Source organism: Myiozetetes cayanensis, unplaced genomic scaffold, assembly GCF_022539395.1.
Source record: "Myiozetetes cayanensis isolate MyiCay16 unplaced genomic scaffold, myiCay2020 scf10, whole genome shotgun sequence".
Taxonomy (NCBI): Eukaryota; Metazoa; Chordata; class Aves; order Passeriformes; family Tyrannidae; genus Myiozetetes; species Myiozetetes cayanensis.
In genome coordinates, this window is record NW_026086605.1 from 2,502,802 (window position 1) to 2,525,002 (window position 22,201).

Consider the following 22,201-nt stretch of genomic DNA (forward strand, 5'->3'; position numbering starts at 1 on the left):
GTGTTAACCTGGGCTGCTGACACCAGCAACAATGAGCTGCAAAAAAAAGCCTCATATAACTTACTAATTGCATGCTAAACACTAGTGGGGTAACAACATTGCTTGTATATTCACACTTTTTATGTGATATTGTTTATGATAGATAAACTGTATTGGCACGTCAGACCTAGGAGAGTGAGCTGTCCTCTTACTTCTGGTTTCTTGATTTATTTTTATGGAAGGGGAATTCTCCTTAACAAGCTCTCTGCCTCCAATTCTAATTTCCTCTGCTGATGTGCATTTCTTGTGGATGTTCTGATGAAATTCTGCATCAGAGAGTAGTAAATTTTTCTAATATAATACTTTAAAATGTTGATGACGAAGTGCTGCTTTTATTTTCTCTCTGTAAGGTTAATACGACTCTCTTGGCACTTCCTATGGATCTTAAATGCTTATTTTACGATTGCTGAATTCAAAGTTCCTTGTCTGTGTTGCTGCTCTTACAATTTAGAGGTGCACAGAATCCTAGTCCCAGCCTCGCACTTACACCCAGAAAAATGTGAGCTAAACATTTATTTAATGGTTTGTTTCTTTGTATTTAAAAAAAAAAACAACAACCAAACACACAGAGAGAACCTGCTATCCCAGCAGATGTTTCCATCTCTAAAAGTGCACTCTACTCCCGGATCGGCTCCTCGGATGCAGAAAGCGCCGCCGCTCTTCTCTACCCCCAGCAGGACTTGGACTCGGCACTGCGGCTCGCCAGAGCAGAGGTGATTTTCCCCAGAATTTGTAGAAGGAAATACCTGCCCCTTGTGTTCTCCTCCTTTCCTGTTTTCTCCTGAATGATTTATTTTATGAGTGCTTCTTGCTACGCTGTGAGTTTTACTTGTTTCATGTAAGTGGAGAGCAGACGTTATGTGGAAATAAATCTTTATTTCTTTTAACCTCAGGTGTGCTCTGTGCATCTTGGCATTGCTGTATAATTACTAGAAAAATAGCAAGATGCTAGAAATAGGAATAACATTATGGGTTTTACAAACTCCACGTAGTATTAGTCTGGCTAATGATAACAATTAAAAGTGGGTGCAATCCAGTATTAGAGTATTCCAAACTTGTTGGTGAATTGTGTGAATGAAAAGTACACAAAAGAGCACAGTCCTTGGGGTATGAAAGGTCATGGGCAGCCCTAAAGATGCACACAGAAGCACAGAATCCCCTTAGAAGACAAACTGAGGGACCAAACCCATGCACAGAGCTATGTCAGGTTTGGCACCAGGTCAAAGCAGACACAGTGTAGGGTCATACATTATTCCTTGAAAAGTGTCCTTGTTGTAGTTTAGGAGCGAAAAATGAAACAAGAACATTGCAACTGCTTTTCTGAGTTCATGTTTCAAAACTGCAGTATGATTTCGCATCCAAACTTTTTTAATTGCACCTTGTAGTCTGAAAAACATCACTAGGGTTGCTTACATTTGAACCCATTGTCCACTCCAAAACTATACCCCTGTTAATCAGGATTTGATATTAAAACAAATATTGGACAGTTTGATTTCCTCGTTAATGAATCACATGGTTTTAATGATGAGGGGGGTTTTCCTTTTGTTTTCTTTGTTTCAGATTGTGGCCAAGGAAAGAGAAGTATCTGAGTGGAAAGAGAAATACGAAGAAAGCAGAAGGGAAGTGATGGAAATGAGGTGGGTTATTAACTTGTCCCTGGTTAATAAAATGAGATAGAAAGTCTCATTTCAGCCTGTGGTTGGTACACAGAGTACCATGGTCCCACAGCTGTTTTGGGTATCTGAATTTGTTTCATTATTTAACTGCAGGCTGTGGATTGATCCTAAACTGATACTTTGTATGGTGGGCACCCCTGTTCAGGGTAATCACTGAAAACTGACAGAAGGACCCTGAGCTTTTCAGTTTGTTGTGGTTGCATCTGTTCTATTCTGTTTCTCCTTGCAAACCTGCCCCTATTACATTAAATATCTGTATTCTGGAACATGTTTTGACCTTTCTTCCCAACCAGAGTCCTACCACTTGCAAAGATGACAGCAAAATCCCTGTAGTGGATCAGGTGAGCGGTGCTGCTCAGAGGGTCACTGATGTTGCTCATTTAGCCAGTTGAAAGGTCCAGCCTTTCTTTTTTTTACAGTTGGTAAGACCATAAGAAGGACCAACGAGCTTGGCCTGCTCATTGATCTGAATCTAAGTCATCAATTGCAAAAGAGAATGTATGAAAATACTTCATGGAGTCTTTAAAGCCTATTCTTTTCTGCCTTCAAAAACCAGACAAAAAATATCCCGCCTCGTAACTCATAAATAAAAGGGTACTCTCAGATTATTTTAGCATCTTTCTTTTAAGTAATAATTTTTTCAATCTCTTCAGAGACTGAATTTTCTTCAAAATCCCTTCTGTTCCAGCACCAGCTTCTTCCCAAAATGAAACCTCTCGGTGATATAAAGCTAAAGCCAACATGCTGTGTCTAGTGCTGACCTACATAAGCACTTGCTGCTTGTATCCAGGAAAACTGTGCTTAGGGAGTGAGAGTAGAAGGGAACTGCAGTGCAGTTAGCACGAGAGCCAGGAGTCACACATGGCAGATTGGAACTGTGGCAGCACGAGGCTCTGAGCCAAAGCATCTTAAGAGGAGCATCTGCAAAAGGCAAGGGCAGCCCCTTTATTTCTTTTTTTTTTCACCATCTCCCAGTGCCCAGCTGAGTTCTCTCACCCTCTCCCACCTCTCTGCTGAGAGAGGGAAACAAAACCCTGGCATAGCCCTCAAGGGCTTAATGAGGAGAAGGAGAAAGGAGCGGCTGCAAGCAGTCAAACCAAGGGAGCAGAGCAAGGAATGAACAAAATGAGGAGTTGTAAAGAATGTCTCAGCATGCAGCACACGCTCAAGTGTGTGTTTGGTCTGCTCTCTAGAAGCTGCTGGGCTGCACGTGTCTGCTGGGCGCTGCCAGAGGCTGCTTATTCCCTCATGGAAGGAGGGCGGAGCAGGGGGTGACACAGAGCAGCTGGCATTCCATAGGTTCTGTCCTCTTATATTCCTCACAGCAACGTGCTTGTGTGTCTCTGCACCCTCAATAAAATCTGATTTGAAAAAAAGCCATTATCTGAGCCAAAATTCTCACAGGCACATGCCTGGAACACATGGATGGGAAAAAAAAAAACCCTGGCTGATATTGTCACCACATGATGAACACGCATATGTGCACAGAGAAAGGTTTCTCTTGGAGGATTGAGTGTTGAAATAGCCCATGTGTGGTAAATTAGACATGCAGCAAGTGACATAATGATAAGCAAGGAGTAGAGGGATTATCTTGAGTTGCAAGCACAAAAGCATCACTTTCTACAGAAGGAGAAGCAATGCTCTTCTACCCATGTAGAGGCTACTCTAGCTGGAATATGCTGACTTCCTCTAATTTTCCAGGAAAACATCAGTCTGGAGAAAATTCCTCTCCAGAGAACAGAAGCCAAAATGGGTTTAATAATGCAAGAACTATCAAAGAGCTAAACCAGGATGGGCTGCACCACAATCCAAGAGGCAGGCAAGAAATATTTGTGGTGCCTCAGTAAGGGGAGTCAAGCAGACGACCCCTGAGATCCTTTGTAGCCCTGGATTTTGGTGGCTTTATGACTTAATGAAATTTCAGGAAGTCAATAAATGAATGACTGACTGAATGTCTAAAAGAGCAAAAGTTAGGCCTGTGCAGCATGTCAAGCTGGGGTTAAATGTGCCCTCCCAGGGAGTAACGATGTGGCAGCGTCCTTCCATTCTCCAGCCACAATGACCATTTTTTAGGCTGCTTGACTGAAGAGGCCTTTGACATGAATTTGGAACAAATTCCTCATTTGACTACCTTGCTTCCCAAATTGCATGTTGTTAAGATCAGTGTGCCACTGCAGCATCCCCTTCTGCTGAACAGCTTCCAGATGATTCATAAGACTGGGTAGTGCAGGGAACTACAGTGGTGCCTACTTGCACTAGTCTGAGCTGGTAAGAGTAAGAAATAGGTGATGTGATTTAATTTGGCTGCCAGACTCTGTGGTGCTGCTCAGGCTGGGAAGTGCTCGTTACCCTGAGCCCTTGGCTTCATTTCTAGGATGATAAAACTTCCTAAAGGTGCCTGGTGTTACAAGGATATGACAAGGCTTTAAAATCCTTATTGCTTACAGCGAAGCTTTTGAGATAATCTGCTCTGGACAGGAAACCAAACCCTTCCCTTTAGGGGGAAATCCTTACTGCTGTCTTTGCCCTCAGAAGTGTCATTTATGGTTCAAAGGAAAAATCCCAGTGCACAGGGGTAGAGCCTCTGCTCTGCTGAGTGCTCTGCAGGACCAGGGCAAGGTGGCCTTCCCAGGTGTTCTGGGCTCTACCTGTGATTCAGATTTGGGGCAGCAGGTTCTGGGGTTGCTGCTTTGACTTTTTGGGAGCTCTGCAAGTTTCTTCTCTCCTTACTGACTTTTGTCTCAGGATTTTCCCACATCCTTTCTGTAACCTCCCCAACTGCAGCAGGCCTCTAAAACAGGGCAAGTGAAAGCGAGCTAAGACTTCAAAAGAGCCTTATTCAAACCCCAGTTTTGAATATCCACTTCAGATGAAGTGTGTGGTAATTTTGTTTTTTGTAGACAGTCCTACGTGGCTCATGAATCAAAGCACAGATCAAGCTAGTCTCATTTCATTAGCTTTATTTGGCTCTGGGAAGGGATGGATCATCTTTCTAAATCGCATTTAATCTGCTTATTTTGGCTAACCTCTTTTCGAGAAGGAAATTCAAAGCCTACCGTGAGTATGTGAAATAAAATGGCCTTAAAAGTAACATTTTGCCACCTCTGCTTCAAAAACAGATGTGGGAAATGGGATGTGATTGATTTTGTGCTACGTGTTTGAATATTGTGGTCTTGTTCTTTTAAGTGCAAACGGATCATTTAGTCATGAGAAGATTCATTTAGAAGATGAGATGTATTTTGAGTGAGGGCCAACTCTACTCCTGTTAAGTTTGCTTGCTACCAATTAAAAGTTATACTTGATGTTCATATTAAAATAAACACAGATATGGAGAAGAGAGGAGAAAGTAATGGAAAAATCAGGCCCTTTGTAATTCTAGAATTGGGCCATTGTGATCATGTTAATATTTAAATTATGATTGGTGACATGCTTTGGGCATGACTCAAAAACCAGAGTTTGTTTCAAAGCAATCCCTTTTTCCTTCCCCCACCTTTATTGATTTCCATGGAGAACGAAAAGTCAGGTGCAGTGTTAAAACTGCCAGTCTTACTTGTTACTTGGGCAATAAAGAACACATAAAAGCATGATGGTGTTCTGTATCTCTTAAAACACCACAGTTCAGTTACTGATAGTGTTGTTTTCTAAGTAAACATGACAATTATGTTGTTTGCCAAAAGCTTTTCTTTTGTTTTTTTCCCCTCTTACAGGAAAATAGTTTCGGAATACGAGAAGACGATTGCTCAGATGATAGGTAGGTGTTCCTGCTCTGAAAGGTACTCTCTGGTTGAAGTCTGTGGACTTCATTTTGATGCTGGCTACACCTGCTGATGCTGCTGGGAATGTGAATGCATCTGAGGACACCTGTGTAAGGAAAATCAGGGCTTCAGTTGACAGCCAGCAGGCCCTGGGGCAGTTCAGGTGACACAGGAGGTCAGGGCTGCCATTTCTGCGTCAAAGCAAACTGTCCCGTAGGAAACACGTTCAAATGGTTTGCCCCAAATTCAGGGGTATCTCCAGGAGAGACTTCCAATGACCTAAAAACCCCTTAGGCATCCACTCCCAGCTGTTTAGTGGCAGATACCAAATTTAGCTCTTCACAACAACAGGGATTATCTGCGCTAAGTGCATCGATTGGACCGAAACCAAGATTAACTCCAATCCCAGCTGGGAGTTTATGAGTGGCCAATCCACCACCCCCCACTCCCAGTTACTTACTGACATAGGAGTCTCCTTTAAGGTCTAAATTACGACGTGTTTTGCCTGTCAGTAATTAAACCCCACCTTTGTTAACAGCACGTCCCACAAATGGAAAGCTCTACGTGTGGTAGCGTTTCCTGCATTTCTCAGCCACTGGGAAACACCCCAGACTCCTTTCAAATGAAGGGAAAAATTTACCTTTAACTAACTAACTAACTAAATTTTGCAATAATGACAGTGATAATAAAGTAATTAATGAAATATCTAATAATGAATAATATATGCTAATGATACGCCTGGCTTCAGTCTCTATGGTGTAATGCCTCCTTGCATTCTGTATGCACAACTGAGCCAAGTTGCCTGCCTTCTGACATAGTGTCTGTCATTGTCATCATGCAGGTGTTAAAATGGGAGTGACCAGAGTATGAAAAGTACTTATTTCATTTTGCTTTGCACTAAATATGCTCTGGTATGTACCCTGAACCTGACCAGTCATATGGACTCACACAGGACCTGTCCTTTTTTCCCTGAGTAACAGTTAGCAACAGAAGTTTCTTTTCAATGACAAAGTCAAATTCTGGTTTTGAAAAACAGAGTTAAAAAAAAAGTAAATTTTGATGCTATGGTGCAAGAAGTAGATACAGAATAGGGGTCCTGAGGCAAAGGCATAGCCTTGGTGTACGTGGTACATTCCACCACAGTCACTACCTCTTGTTGCAAAGAAATTAAGGATAATTAAAGCTTGGGGCCATTGATTGCTGAGTAAACAGAAAGACCTTTAAACTTCACATTCAGAGTATCAGAGTGTTTCAGGTGCTCCATGGCAAGTTTTTAAGAGTTATGACTACAGGTAATTTCATTTGCAAAGGAACTGAGCCAACAACGGGGACACAGAAAACACCTGTTAATTGGAGCAGTATGCAAATTCTACAGCATGGTAGTGTGTTAAATGCAAGGCTTCCCCCTGCATTTAATGTAAATTTTTGATCTAATTGTCCCACTTTCTCATGCCATTTCTCGTAAACTGCTGTCTCTTCTGATACAGGAATCCGCTCATGCAAATGCCACGTGTGGAGGGAAATGTGTCTGTGTGCTATTTGCATGTACTTCACTGACCTGTTATCACAGCAATGCCTTAGTGCTAAAGCAAGATATGCACTCTTACAAAAGAAGTGCCTGTGCTGTTTCTGCTGATGATTTCACCCTTCTGAGCTATTTGTGCAGCCCTGCTAGTAGGGCACAAGTGAGCCAATTTCACCAGTCCCTCTGGTGAATATTCGGTGGGGTCGATGGGTCCTGCTGAGCTTTTTGGAGGTTGGCATATGTGTATAATGAATATTGAAAATATTCCATATTAACAACATAGGGTTGCCTACATTTGCCTATAAAGGCACTGAAAACATGCAAGTCAATAGCTGCCTTTGATTCCAAGGGCTGTGGAAGGTTTGTCATACCCATATGGGACCCAATATCACCCAATTTAGCTTATATGATTATGTGACACTGTACAGCCAGAGCTTCCAAGCTGTCAGTGTAGAGATCACTCTTAGTGACTCTTTGCATATTTTTTTACTGGTGCTTTAACTTTTTTTTCCTTTTTCCTTACATTTTCCTCAACCCCTGACACGTTTTAGTTTAAACTGAGGAGTGGGGGATTAAAAAGACCGACCTTTCCAGGCCAACCTGCTGCTTGTGCTGCTGCTTTGCTGCCTGGTGCCCAAGTTTTTGCAGCTCACAACTGCGTGGCTGTGTGGAGCAGAGCCTGTGTAACCCCAATGTCCACCCTCCACACACCTTGATCACAGCTACCCCCAGTCCCCCTCCAAAATCCCCATCCCAATTCCTTTTCATTGACGGATTTGTAAGTTGGGTTGGGTCATTTTTTTTTTTTCCTGTTAAAAATGTATCCTTATACTTTACATTTAGGGACATTATTAAATCCTCCTTGTGAAAAACAAACAGATGTTATGCTTTGTGCATTACAGGTTGTTGCATTACTTCTTTTCTGCTTTCCTAACAATTCCCGATTTTCTATTTTGCTTCCGTTTTCGTTGCTTCTTGCTATTTGCTTGCAAAAACAAAACAGGCAAGCCTGGTAAGTAAAGCTTTTCACCAACTTTCACACCAGCATTTTGCATTTTTTAGTTACTTTTGCTTTTGTTCTCTGTTTGCTGCATTCCCATTGAGTCGTGTGAGTAACAGTGAGCTGAGCCTGAGAGCGGATCTGGATAGTTTTAGTCCTGAGCATTCTGCTATTATTGCTGATGAGCCATGGACAGTGCATGGTGTCATTTAATTTGAAGTATCTTGATCACATAACCTCATAAATAGCCTGAGAAATAAGTATCTGTAACTGCCTGGCTAAGATTTGGCTGGCAGAGCATGATCAGTGCAGTTCCCTTAAGCAGCGTGTTGGTTGAAACTAAATCGTGGTTTAAGAAAAGAGAAGGTCCCTTCCAACCCAAAACATTCCATGATTTGATGAAAATATCACATAAAACTCCAGTCCCCCTCCAGCCAAAGTCCAGTTTTACTCTTCTGTAGGATTTAACCATTTTGTTTTGGGAGCATCGCTTGCACAGGGCTTGGAGCAACCTGGGATAGTGGAAGTGTCCCTGCCCATGGCAGGGGGTTGGAACAAGATATGCTTTAAGGTCCCTTCCAAACCAAACCATCCTGTGATTTTATATCATTTGCCTCTATTTCCCATGTGTAAATTGAAGTGGGGCTTGGGATTGAGTGTTTGAGGAGCTGATCCAGCTGAGGAGAGAGGAGGGGGCACCACGATGCACTGGGAGGAAGAGGAGGAGGCTCAGTAGTTGTGAGGAAGCCCAAGAATTACCAACTTTCTGCCTGCCCTAAAAACAAGTAAAAGGAAGTTGCTGAAATACCTCAGACAGGCAGGAAAAGTGAAGTTGGGAAATTAAATGCATTAAAGTACAGTAGATGGTCATGCAAAGGGACCCCTTGTCCTGCCTGGAGTTGTGATGCAAGAACTTTTGCCAGAGAACAGGATCCTGCCAGTAAGTGTTTTGGAATTAAGCTTCACAGTGTGTCATCTCCAGCGTGAATAAACAATTCTAGTGCTGGAACACAAGGTGACAGCTTCTCAGATTTAAAAAAATAAACACAGGACAACAAATTTTGATTGAGAATACATTAATTTTGACACTATAGATGAACACAGGGTGTCTTTAAGAAGGCAAAATAGAAAAGAATGTTAATTCTTAATAAAATGTTAAATATATCAAACTGATCTGGCATTACAGGGCTTTGGGTTTCCCTCTTCTGCCATATCAAAGGTGTTTGTTCACCAGTAAAATGAAGGTGTTAAAAAAAAGCAGGTCCTGAGAGTTTCTCTGGTTCCTTTGATCTTCTGCATCACAGACCAAAATTGAATATGCAAAAGGAAGAGATTAATCTCAGATTGGGAATTGACAGTATCAACTTTGACATTTGGTGCTGACCAGCACTATAAATGTTTAATTCAGGTGAAAACTTCAAATAAAAAAGAAGGAAAAAAAGACACTTTCATTTAGCTCTTTATATTATAAAAAAGACCTAAATGAAAAGCTGTACATTCTGAAATGCCCCATGCTGTTCATGTGGGAGAACTTCTTGCCTTATTTCTGTTTCTGTTATAGACCAAGGAAAAGGGTAATATCAAATCACTGTGTTTTGCAGATTGGTTTTCATTTCAGTATCATTCGAAGTAGTCCTTAAAACACAGACACAGGAATCATATTTTAGAATAAGAAGGAAACAATGCAGCATTTTGGAAGACAGTGCCAGACTTTTTCTTCCAGTGTTATATGGATATTCCAACTTATTATGAGGTCAATTCCCTTGAAAAGTTCTCTTGTGTATGGATTTGGATTCCTGTCGTGTTCTTCCCACCCTCCCTGGCTCAAATTTAACCATACACCGGAGGATCTTGGCAGATGTTTTCTGCAGACCAGAGCTTAGGAAGGCTCTCTAGTGTTAGATTTCCTTTCTGCCACATGCTACAGTAATCCTAAAAATGAGAGCTGGCAAAACACTGTTTTTCCAAGGGAAGAATTGGAGTTAATTCCACTAAATAAAGTGCCTTGTTTTTACGAAAGAGATACCAGGAGATAAAAAGCGTATATCAGCAATGGCAAATAATTTGTTGCCACTGCTGATAATATGCATATTTGTCCTTTTCTGTAGTTACTAGATCTTTAGGCAAATAGGGGAAATCCAACACCTACCTTTTCATGGGAACAGCCAAGTTCAGAGTGAATAAACCAGCAGTACAGAGATACATTCACATTTTCCCCCAACATCAAAATATTTAAGTATCACTGTTTTTAGCAACTGTTATCCAAAACAGGATTGTGCCTTTATATAAAAATTACTTTTTTGCATCCTGCAAACTTACTGATAGACAACATAGAGCACAGCATAGTAGAAACTGTAGATGACAGTGAAATCAATGTTCTTACTACTGCTACCCTACTGAAAATCTTTTTTCCCCTCCCCTTCTCTCCTTTCTAACAGAGGATGAACAGAGGGAGAAATCTGTGTCCCACCACACTGTTCAGCAGCTGATAGTGGAGAAGGAACAAGCTTTGGCAGATCTGAACTCAGTGGAGAAATCACTGGCAGATCTTTTCAGGAGATACGAAAAGATGAAGGAAGTGTTGGAGGGGTTTCGGAAGGTGAGTCGCGTCAGCACCTGCAAAGGGCAGATTGAGGGGGCTCTCGTGTGCCAGTGCTGCTGAGCAGGAGGCACAGCTGGTGTTTCCAGCCAGTTCTCATGCACTGCATCAGGCCTAAAGTGCATGACGTAACACAGTCCTCAGGTGAAGGATTGCAGGCAGTTATCAAATGCCAGCAGAGCTGGAAAGCCTTTTGCATTGTGTAATATTGCTTCAGATGGCCTCTGCAGGGGGGTGTCAGCCCTAAAAATAGCCATGTGTGACTCCTACCAATAGGTGCCTGCCCTACATTTTGACCTCTTGGATTAAATTTAATGTGATCTTCTCTTTTAAGAACGAGGAAGTGTTAAAGAAATGCGCACAGGAATATTTATCACGAGTGAAGAAGGAAGAGCAGAGGTACCAAGCTCTCAAAATTCACGCTGAGGAAAAACTGGACAGGTAATTGATTCATGGAATCACAGAAAGGGACTGTAGAGACCATCGTGTCTCAACCCCCTGCCACAGGCAGGGAGACTTCCACTTGATCAGGTTGTTCCAAGTCCCATCCAGCCTGGCCTTGGACACTTCCAGGGATGGGGCACGGATTGTACACACCTTTTTCCAGGAGTCGATGCTGCAGGAGAATTTCTCTAATGTGCTGGTGTTTCTTCCAGCATCTGACCTTGAAAACACCTTAAATTTCTATTTTTATCGAACATCTTCATGTTTCTTTAACAAATTTTCCACGGAAGATCAAGAAAGAGGCCACTAGCCAGATTTATGGAGATGCAGAGGGCTGCAGCTCAGATCTGTGCACCTGCAGCCAGTATTGCTGCCCCCAGAGATTTGCCTCTGCCCCTGTGCTGTCTTATTACCCCTGTATCAGTCAGCAGAACAGAACCTGTAAGTGCTGCTCAGCTCTTTCAGTGCAGCAGCAGTCGGGTGCTCTCTCCCTGCTGACACTGGGCAGCCTAGCAGGATCAGCCCAATTGTGCTGAGGATGACAAGCAATAGTTACACAAAAGATCATACCAGGTGTGCACAGATAAGCCACTGTTAAGCATGAACATCAGGCTGTGGCTTAAGAGAGGCAGCTTTGGTTAATTTTTCAGTGTTTTTTTCTATATTTCCATGTAATGACCAATTAAGCATTTCTAGGAATTACATTCGGAACTCCCAGTACAGTCCCCTGAACTGCAGATCAGATTTACAAACTGCCATAAAACACCTCTACCCAAGTGATTATTTGTGACCCCAGCACAAATGTCTGAAGGGAGCAACACAGACATTAGGAAAAGACTTTGCAGCCTTTGCTGAGCAAGAGAGGGAGTCGTGAAAAGTCTCTAGAGACAAACCTCAGAATGCTGTCGAAGATTTGCCCTCTCCACCCACTGTTAAGGTGCACTCCACCCCTTGGTACCCTCTGCCCTTTCCTGTAGAGATCCTGACGTGACCAAAACCTGTGTTTTTCCAGAGCCAACGCTGAAATTGCACAAGTGAGAGGCAAAGCTCAGCAGGAGCAGGCAGCGTATCAAGCCAGCCTCCGTAAGGAGCAGCTGAAAGTGGACGCCTTGGAGAGAACACTGGAACAAAAGGTAAACAGCAATTCACCTGTCCCTGGAGGTCAGACCAGACCACAGGTCTGCCCTGCTGCTCAGGTCCAGCTGGCTCAGCAGCATCCTGGCATCAGGGAGGGTAGCACTGCCCAGATTTTGGGACAAAATCCTCCATTTGCACCAGGCATTTGAGGCAGATGGTTTGACCTGAGTCTCCCAAGTGCTGGGGGCTGGCTCAGCCTCAGCCAGAGCTCAGGGTGCACCTCTACACTCCAGGCCCTTGGATTGCTTTGCTCCTCGGGTTTAAGACCTTGCTTTGGTTCTTCTTCCAGGTTTTGTTTCCCTTTTTCAGTTTTAGCTGTGATTCCAATGCTATTTCCAAAGTGTCGGTAGGAAATGCCTATTTATAGCTCATGTTCCCTAGCTCAGCCAAGGGAGCTTGCCTTGGCATAGCACAGCTTGTCCTTGCTCAGAGCCCTGCAAAACAGGGTGAAAATAATTAAAATGACAGAAAAGTGCAGCCTAGAAACAAATTTACACTGTGTATCATTACGGTGTGCCGGGAATGGCTGTCACAAAGCTCTCTGCTTTGGTGCTAAACTGGATTTATGGAAGTCAGAGGAGCTCCTGTCTGGGAAAAAAGTAAGCATTGGTTTGAATTCACATAGTTTGAATTCAATACAAACATGTAGCTGTACTATATATGCATATATACCTATATGTGTAGGTATCCTGTTCTCAGGAGTGGAGGAAGCTTAATTTTCCCACATTTCTCCCAATGGTTAGACAACATTAGAAAGAAAACCCTCGTCTTAATGAAGCAGTATTTTTAATAATGCTTAACGCTTTATTTTCCAGAATAAAGAGATAGAAGAATTAACAAAGATTTGTGATGAACTGATTGCCAAAATGGGGAAAAGCTAACTTTTAACCAAATTTCTGGACTTCGATCCTGAGTGCAATATGACCATTGGCACACTGATGTCCATACATTTATGTGGACAGGTTATATTTTCACTTTTTCGTATGCACTACTGTATTTTCTTTCTAAATAAAGTTGATTTAATTGTATGCAGTACTAAGATGACTATCAGAATTTCTTGCTATTGTTTGCATTTTCATAGTATAATTCATAGCAAGTTGATCTCAAAGTTCCTGTATCAGGGAGATTGTCAAGTTCTCTAAGAAATTACAAATTGCTGATCCTAGCCTTCCCTTTGTACATGAGTTCCCATGTTGGATGTCTTTTGGATTTAATATAAACACGTATTACTTGCATGGGGACTCTTGCCTTAAGGAATGTAAACTTTATCTGCATTTGCCGATTTGTAAAATAAAATTTAAAATTTAAAAAAAAAAAGAAAGAAAAAAAAGGAAAATGCATGTCACAAATGAAATTCTCTATTGTAAATAAATTTTTTCGTTGGAAGTTGAAGATAAGTATGGTTCTGTTTTGTGTCCTTCACTTGCCTTATTTCATGTTCAGCACCAGATACAGCAGCTCTTATGAATCAATCCCTTCACAGAAAGCACTTCAAAGGTCACTGCTTGGAACCCTTTGTGGGTCACAAGAATATACTACTTATGTGCACATATCTAGGTCTGTATTCTCTAAATATATATATATATATGTGTGTATATATATGGACCACTCGAGTCTCAAGCATAGTCTTAATCCTCCAAAATATTTAATGCTCTGACCCTGATCCAGCAAATCCCATGGGCAAACGTAATGAGGCTGCTGGAAGGACTTGGAGGCTGTGGCATACGGTGATGGGATGGTTTTTGAGCATGTTCTAGCACTGAGAAGTGAATACATTTCCTTCTTCCTGCTCCTGGAAGAATCTGCCTGCAGGGTTTGTGGAGATGAGGTACGTGTGATTAGAAGTGCCACCAGAATAGGCTCGGTAAGTGGCGTTCTCGCACACCTCTTTATCCTGTAAGTTATCCTCTGCAGAGGATTAGCTATGTAAGAGAGGCATTAAAGCTGTAATAGCAAACAAACTGCTTTCTTTGGCTAATGGTGCACCTCTTGGATCTCCATGATGTGGACAGTCTTCAGCCTGGTTCTTGTCAGCTCCCTTTTTGTCCTCAAAAGTAAGTCAGCTCTCTTTTCTTTCTTTTTTTTTTTTTTTGCTTCGTTTTCATTTCCTGCCTCGGGCGTGGCTGAGCCTCTTTGCTGTTCTGGGCTCCTCTCCTGGGTTGGGTTGGTTTCAGGTTCTTTTGGGTATGTGGTTAGCACAGAATTCCACCTCTGTAAAGATAAATATGTGTGCTGACAAATTCAAATGCACCTTGTCCCCATGAACAGCAAAGGGTGCCATCTGCTCTGCAGGGTTCAAGTAAGGTGTTTTAAGTATTTTCAAATTCATGCCTGCCTTTGACAGTACCACATAGTCTGAGCTAAGGAGAAGAAAGAGGATTGAGTTACAGTTGTAATGTTTAAACAAAAGCAAAACTCAAGATGTATTTTTGGGCTTTCCAGCAGAATTGATACTTAAAGTGAAATCTGGATCATAGTAAGATTTAATGTGTTTTTAACGTGTTTTTTTCCATGGTACTGTGAACCAAGGATCATGATGTGGGGAAGGGGGGGTGGGAAACATGATTCTACAACTTGTTACAGAGAACTCCGCTCTGAAAGTGTTACAGGAAGGTGTGGATGAAGTTACAGAACATCAGATGTCCTTGGATTATTTTGAGCACAAATTGTAACAACTAAATAATATATGACTGATTTTTTTTTTACCTTTAAAATCAATGTCTGCACCGCTTCTAAAAAAGAAACCTCGATAAGATATTCAAAGTCTTTGGATTTTCTAAAACTTTCTGCCATTTTTTGTATGTGCTTCAAACAGAATTAGAGAGACTGTGCAGCTGATATTTTTTAATTCCTTTTTGTAAACTCTAAACCCTACTGCTCTAAGTGGTCTTTTTCCTCTTAACACCAGGTGAAGCACTGCAGTGCTACACCTGTGTAGGTTCTAATGATGAGGAGTGTAACAGACAAGGAACTCAGCAGTGTCCAGGGCATGCAGATGCCTGTGCAGTCATTAAAGGACAAGCAAGTAAGTAACCACAAATGGTTCAGACTCACTAAATTTTTCATAGTAGAAATTAATAATCGGTGTTGGAAAGAGAAGAGTGTAGAGTACATTAAAGAGAAAACCAAAGGTAAATGTTTCCTCTGAAAATAAACCCTATTAATAAGCCTCAGTTTTATTGTATCAGCAATCTGATACAAAATCCTGCTGAGGGTGATTTGTCAGTGCGCCACAATGAGCTGTACCCACTCCATGTGGGTAAGAGCTGTAAAAAAGCATTTAAGTATTGCCAACTAAGTGACTCACCTGGAAATTGGGAAGGAAAATCATCTAAGGAGGCACTGGACTTGTGCCCATGCAGAGGTGTTAAGGCTGCATCTGCTGAATCTGAGATAAATGACAATTGCTCAAGTGGGAGCTTGTCTGTGTTCTGCCATCTGATGCACTTGTGTTCATTTGCTCGCAGAGAGCAGCCAAACCTGGGGTTGGTGCCCAGCATTGGGTGGTCAGGCTCGTGCTGAGGGGCTGCAGGTGGGAGGGGTGAGCGCTTGCAGGTGTGTTTGGGCTCAGCGTGGCTCTGTTCCAGGTGGAGTTATGAAGTCCTGCTCGTACAGATCCTTCTGCGAGAAGGCGAGGAGAGACGGGTACCGAGCGCCCGGAGTGAGCGTCTTCTGCTGCTACTCCAACAACTGCAACAAGAGCCTGGCTTCGAGAATCACCCTCTCCACTGGCTACTTCTTCCTCCTCATCTTTACGTTGCTGTGGCACCCGTTGTTGAAGCTGACATGAGGGGGATTTAAAAAAAAAAGAGTATTCTGAAGCAACAAGTCTGCCTTCTTAGCAAGGGATGGTAATATTTCTTAATCATTTATTACACACACGTCATGTACCACGTATCTCAGTAGGCAAAAAGCATCAGGCAGACGTGACAGATGTTTAGATAAAAATTGTTTCATCTGCTCAGTTTGTCTTGACCTATATGTAAGAAATGCTGCCCTGTTCTTTTTTAATCCTAAGGGGTTGATTGTGCAAATACGTAACGCTGTCCCACAGTTTAGAGAAGGAGGAATCTTTGCTGCAAGTAGCTTTGTAGTAAGGTAAAGGACCAATATCTTCCAGATGCTGTTTACTGTAGGCAGGCACTCAAAAGCAAGCTAAAATTTTCGAGCACAAGGTGACTGAAAATTCTAGCAAGCAGTTTAGTCTTTTAGAGAACACTGGCAAACTGGACAGAGCCAGAAACCTTGAAATAAAAGTGGTTTAGTATTTATACAAACTGGTAAGAGATGGTCATTAAGAGAACAATACATAGAGGTATGTTATATTATGTATTATATCTTATATATTATATTCCTGGAAGTGTTCAAGGCCAGGCTGGACAGGGCTTGGAGCAACCTGGGATAGTGGAAGATGTCCCTGCCCACGGCAGGGGGGTTGGAACGAGATGATCTTTAAAGGTCCCTCTGAAGCCAAACCATTCTATGATTCTATGGTTCTGTGTATCTCCTGGAAAAAAAAAACACCTTCCAGTCTTCTCTTTTCTGATCCTTTGAGAATCCTGCTACAGCACTGGGAGAAGAAGAAAAGAGAAGAGCCTGGGAGTTGTTTTGAACGGGTAAGCTCCCTCCAAAGATCAGGTCAATCTATCTCCTCTGCTGGTTTTGAGAATAAGTGCTTAATCCCTGTCTTGAAGGCTTAAGTAATAATGCTGTTAATCCAAATTCTTGCCATTTCCACTCTGTAGATAATTCTTCACTGTCCTAAACGCTGTTCTTTGACAATAAGAGTATGTGTCTCCCCTCCAATGACGTGATGGAGTTGATCTGAGGTGGTTTATGCATCCTTTTCATTTTGCAAAGTGAACGAAATTACTTGGAGATCTTTAGAGGTGTAACAAACTCAATGAATAGTTTTAATAATCCCACTCATTGCAGTCTTACCAAGTAGATGATCCAGAGTGGGCCACACAGCAGAGGGCATTGTGCATCACTGGTTATTAGACAGATGTGGTGGTCCTTTGGTTATGTTGAAAGTAGGAAAGATGGGAAGTGACATGAGGCGTGGTGTGATAACCCTAAGCAGGGTCTTGGGTCTGTGATGTTGGAGGGCAGGGTGGTACCTCCTCTGATTCAAAACTCAGAGTGACAGGCAACCAGAGGAGTGATATTTGTAGATTTTAATATCCAGCTGTGATGATCTGGTCTAATGCCTGCCCCACAACGTGCATAGGACCGGCCTAAAGTCCAGCTGGTGTAACTGAAGTAGAGGTGGTCTTAGCAGTTCTAGTTTTAGTTGCCTATTTGGACAGATGTTTGGTCATCAATTAAAGGAACTCACAAAGCACGTGACAAGGTAGTTTTCCCACTAGCTTTGTGTCGTGGCTTTTTTCGGTATAGTTCTTTGGAAAATCAGTTCCAGCAGCGTGTCGTACAATTCTGCACATTCACCAGAATTTTAGGAAGTTTGCAAACTCTAGGGAGCTTCTTCAGGTAAAATCAGGGAAACCTCCGTGTAGAGCATAATCCTCACCTGCCTCGTAGCTGTTGCCTGTCACATGGACCAGACTGTCTCCTTGTTTTATTGTCTTCTTTTCTCTATGTGGATCTTTTCGTCATCTCCTGTAGATTGCGGCTTCAGACTGGCACTGCTCTCCTGGGGTTTGTTCAAATGGGCTCAGACAAGGCAGTTCTGGTCTATTTTTAGTCTCTAGGCACGAGTCTGATAAAGCTATGAATATAAAGATGATAACAATGCAGCAAATCTTGGCTGAGAATGTTAATTTGGACTTCAGTGTGTCATCTGTTAAAAATCACTTAAATTGGTGTAAGTATTTTTTGTTTTATTCTCAGCTTGAAGCAGTTCCTTCAATCTGGTCTGCTATGGGGAATAGGTGTTGATTGTATCTTTATTTTCTGATTGTTCTGTAATGATAAGTCTGTATCAAATGTAATCTCTGTATATGCTCAGTGCATTTCCTTAATGAGAAAATAAATTACATGCAATGGCTGACATTGTCTCCTGACATACAGAACTGCTTCTTGTAATTGGGATTTCCAGTTGCATCTGGCGGCCTGTTTTCCTGCGGGAATTCTGTTGGTTTGTTGTTTTTTTTTTTTTCTTTTTAATGTGGGATGTCTTCCTTAAATCTGTTAGATGAAATAGCAAGTGTTGGTAGTGTTCTTGCTGCTGTATTTCCATGGTAAAATAAGAAGGTAAATCTCTATCCTCCTGACAAACACCATCTGTCGTTCCTGACGGCAGCCAGGATTGGGATCTTCAGGCAGCTCCGCCGCCTCCGTTTGGTTCTGCCCCCCGGCACGTCACGGCTTGGGGGCTGCTTTTTTACAGGTCTGGCATTTTTCCTGCCTCACTGTGAACCTGCAGTGTGCCTGTGTGTAGATGCCTAGAAATGATAAACTGCTTTCGTGGTGTTGGTGGTTTCGGAGGGTTTTCGCGGTGGTTCTTGGCGTAAGCGTTGATGGCAAGCACGGGAAAAAAACTGAGCAAAACAGGAGGAATATTTTTTAAACTCCATTAAAAATACAGAAAATATCTTAAAGTTTCCATTGCCATGACTGTGCAGAGCTATTAGCTGTCATGTGTAAAGTGGGAAGTATCTGCCTTCAGTTTTGTTCTGAAGTGTAATCATTGCCGGTGCAGCAGCAGGATCTTTCTGTCTTCCTTACTGTCAACAGCCTGCTGGGACAAAAGAGGCAGAGATTGATACTCAAATGCCTTCTGCTGCAACTGAAAATGACAGGACTTCTTTTTCATCTGTTGTATTAGTCGGGCCTCTGTCACGTCTCTGTTGGATAAGTGCTGGATTTGGTTGTAACTCTGCCCTCTCACCTCCGAGGAAGGATCTCCAAAGGAAGAGATTCGTTATTTCTGATTTACAAGTGGGAGAAACTCTCAGTTGTAACTAGAGCCCCAAAGCATGATTTCTCTCTGTCCTCTTATCTCTGGCAGCACAAACAGCATTTCCTTGTTTTCCTATTCTTCTCAAAGACTGCAAGAGACTCTTGGACCTCCCAAGAGTCTGAGCAAAGTGCCCTGAGCTCTAAGATCATCCCTGCAAATGCACCATTTCGCTTGGGTCAGTGTTCATCCACACTTCTCTGCAGTGAGAGCAAAGTACCAACTTGTTCTTGGTAAGGAATAAGCTTCAAATCTAGATCAGAGAAGATCACCTCAATACCTGCTATGGTTTTTAATGAAAGCCTAAAGTAGGTCTTGCTATCACAAACCAGAGTTCCTTTTTTAACCTTTTTTGCTCACATGAAATGTCAGCCGTGAGTCTCTTGTACCTTGTGCTGTCTTGTGCTATGTCTTTGTGTGCAATGAAAGCCCAGCTTTCATTGTGAGCATCAGATTTCATTGGGAGCATCACTCCAAAGGGTCTTGACCTTTCTGGACCCTGCAGATGTTTAGAACATAACCCGGGGCTGTTGGCTGTGCCTGGTAATATGCCCTCTGGAGGAGCTGTGTTATGAAATCAGAATTCCTGACTACAGTTCCTGGAGCTCAGGGTTATCACCCTGCATACACATACACTCCCTCTTATCATCCACAGCCAGCAGTGCACGGGGTATTTTTAACTGGCAAGTTTATGATGTGCTCAGAGGTAGCACATTTACTCCACAGCAGAGTGGGAAAAAATGCTGACACTGTTAATCCCTGTGAGAGTGTGTATAAAGAGTGTAGCTAGAAATTCACTGTGTCGGTGGCGTAGGTACAAGTAAACTTTCTTAGCATCTGAACAGGAAAAAAACCCCACAAGTGAAAAGCCAATGTGGGATTGAGTTTGGAAAGAACCACAGAAGCAGCTCGTGGTGCTTGGCAGGGTGGCTGTATGGAAAATAGGTCACATCAAAACCATCTCATTTGAGGTTTTGGATTTTTGCTGATAAAGGCAAATACATGGATTTTACAACACATTTCAGATAGAATTGCAATCGTGATATACAGACTGAGACTTCAAGAGTCAGGAGAGTGAAAGACTGCAAAAACAAGTTCTCAGTAGAAAATCATCCAAGTGGTGTCTTGGACACGGGTGAGATCACATCATCTCTCTGACAACCTCGGGATGTTGCCATAAGAAGTGTCACAGAAAGAAGGGGCTGTCAAAGCAGTAACATGTCTGCATTGAGATATTCCTCTGTGTGTTGCCATAGGGACGGGTTTCCAAGGGAAACAGGTAATGCAGTTTTCTGGAACAAAACTAGAGCACAGGAACGCCAGTGGGAGGATGGGGCTGAGCGTTGTAACACAGAATCACAGGATGGTTTGGGTTGGAAGGGACCTTAAAGATCATCTCCTTCCAACCCCCTGCCATGGGCAGGGACACCTTCCACTAGACCAGGCTACTCCAAGCCCTGTCCAACCTGGCCTTGGACACTTCCAGGGATGGGGCAGCCACAGCTTCTCTGGGCAACCTGTGCCAGGGCCTCTCCACCCTCACAGGGAAGGATTTATTCCCAATTTACACCTGCTCTCTTTTTTAGCCACTCCACCCTCCTTTCTTCTGCACTTAGCACTGTAATCCATGGAGGAGCAGTTACTGAAATGCCTTACACCTTTTCTAGAAACCTGATTTAGCCCCACAGGCAATATTTCATAAAACTACCTTTTTAGCTGCTACCTCGAAGGACTTGTAAGTATGAGATAATGTTTGACAGGTGAAGGAGAAATTCTCACTTGATGTCATTTCCCTTTTCTGAAGACTTCCTGCCTTTTAACCTCACCAAAATGTTTTCAAGTTTTTCCTTTCAACACTCAAGAGGAGAAAGGTATTTGAACACCAGCAGAGACTCAGCCAAAAAATCAAGGCTGGTGTCCAAATGCAGTCACTGATTCCTACAGCCTTCATTGGAGACATCTGATGTCTTGTTTTATGCAATGCCAGTCACCCTCAGGTTCTGATTTTTGATGCAAAAAGTCTGTCAATCTGCTTTGGAGCTCAGAGGGACTGGCTGGTGTCTCTTCAGCCAGGTCAGGTTTTCCTTAAAGACAAATTTCAGATGCTCAGGTTTGCTCCTTTACTCTCCCAATCTACACAGAGCTTTTCCAACATGTTCTTGAGATCCTGAGGATGTTCACCTCCTTTTAGCGACTTGTTTTTAACCCCTTTTACAAATTTGAATTGATGAGAAAATCTCCACGAGGGCATATTTATTAATTTCAAGTTCTCATCCGTACATGTCACTGGAACAACACTTCTAACAGCAGGATAATCTTGGAATTGCCTCTCCCAGCTGGGATTACTTTCAGCCTTTATCAGCAGGATGAGTTTTGCTCTGTTTCACTTTATGCTGAGCATATGAAGGCTGAATGGCTGAGGCCCATATGAGCCAGCTCCAAAGGAAAGCTCCTGCCCCACTGGCACGTGCCAGGGACCCAGGAGCTGAGTGCAACACAGGATCCATTGAAATCACAGTCAGCTGTCAGAGCTGAGCCTTTCTGGGGCTGCAGAACTGCGAGTTAGGACACAATTTTAAATAAATCTGCTGTCACAGAAGAGAAATGAGCACCTTTGCAGCATCAAATGCCCTCAGTGCTTTTTTTGGGTCTCGCTTCTGATTCACTGCATCTGTGAGAGCTGCCACACCAGCTGTACATGGGTGGGGGAGAGCAGCCAGAGACAAACCCTGTCTTCATCTCTTTCAGTCCTTCTAAGGGTTAAGCTTTACTTTTTGGAGTTGTCTTTCTGGACACCTCTTTTGCACTGTACCATTAACAGTGCTGATGAGTATTTGGCAGCCTCCACCACTTGTTTCCACGTTCTCCCAGCCAACTATGACTTCTTGTATTGGATAAACACGTCTGGTTTTGTTAAATATTCTGTTTCAGTGATTATGACTCTGGAAAGAGCAAATCAGTTAGTGGGATGAAGCAAATCTGAGAGTGGGGCGGTGAACTGAGCCAGGAAAAAATGTTGATGGGGAAGTCATCCGAGCAGGGCTGTGCCCCTGGGGCACTGGCAGAGGTTTATCAGCATTCCTGTAATCGTGGGTATGAGGAGCTTT

General features: G+C 42.7%; 1 protein-coding gene across 9 annotated transcripts in view; it reads left to right on the forward strand.

Moving 5' to 3' along the window:
* The window catches only part of TACC2 (transforming acidic coiled-coil containing protein 2), a 91,005-nt gene extending 77,786 nt beyond the window's left edge, over positions 1-13,219 (forward strand). For all 9 annotated transcript variants that reach the window (XM_050335099.1, XM_050335155.1, XM_050335108.1 and 6 more), the window contains 7 exons: positions 609-752; positions 1,600-1,676; positions 5,423-5,466; positions 10,434-10,594; positions 10,929-11,035; positions 12,051-12,171; positions 12,991-13,219. In XM_050335099.1, coding sequence (XP_050191056.1) covers positions 609-752; positions 1,600-1,676; positions 5,423-5,466; positions 10,434-10,594; positions 10,929-11,035; positions 12,051-12,171; positions 12,991-13,056 — 720 coding nt within the window. In that variant the 3' untranslated portion in view covers positions 13,057-13,219. The remainder of the gene's footprint in view (positions 1-608; positions 753-1,599; positions 1,677-5,422; positions 5,467-10,433; positions 10,595-10,928; positions 11,036-12,050; positions 12,172-12,990) is intronic.
* The last annotated feature ends 8,982 nt before the right edge of the window (positions 13,220-22,201 follow it).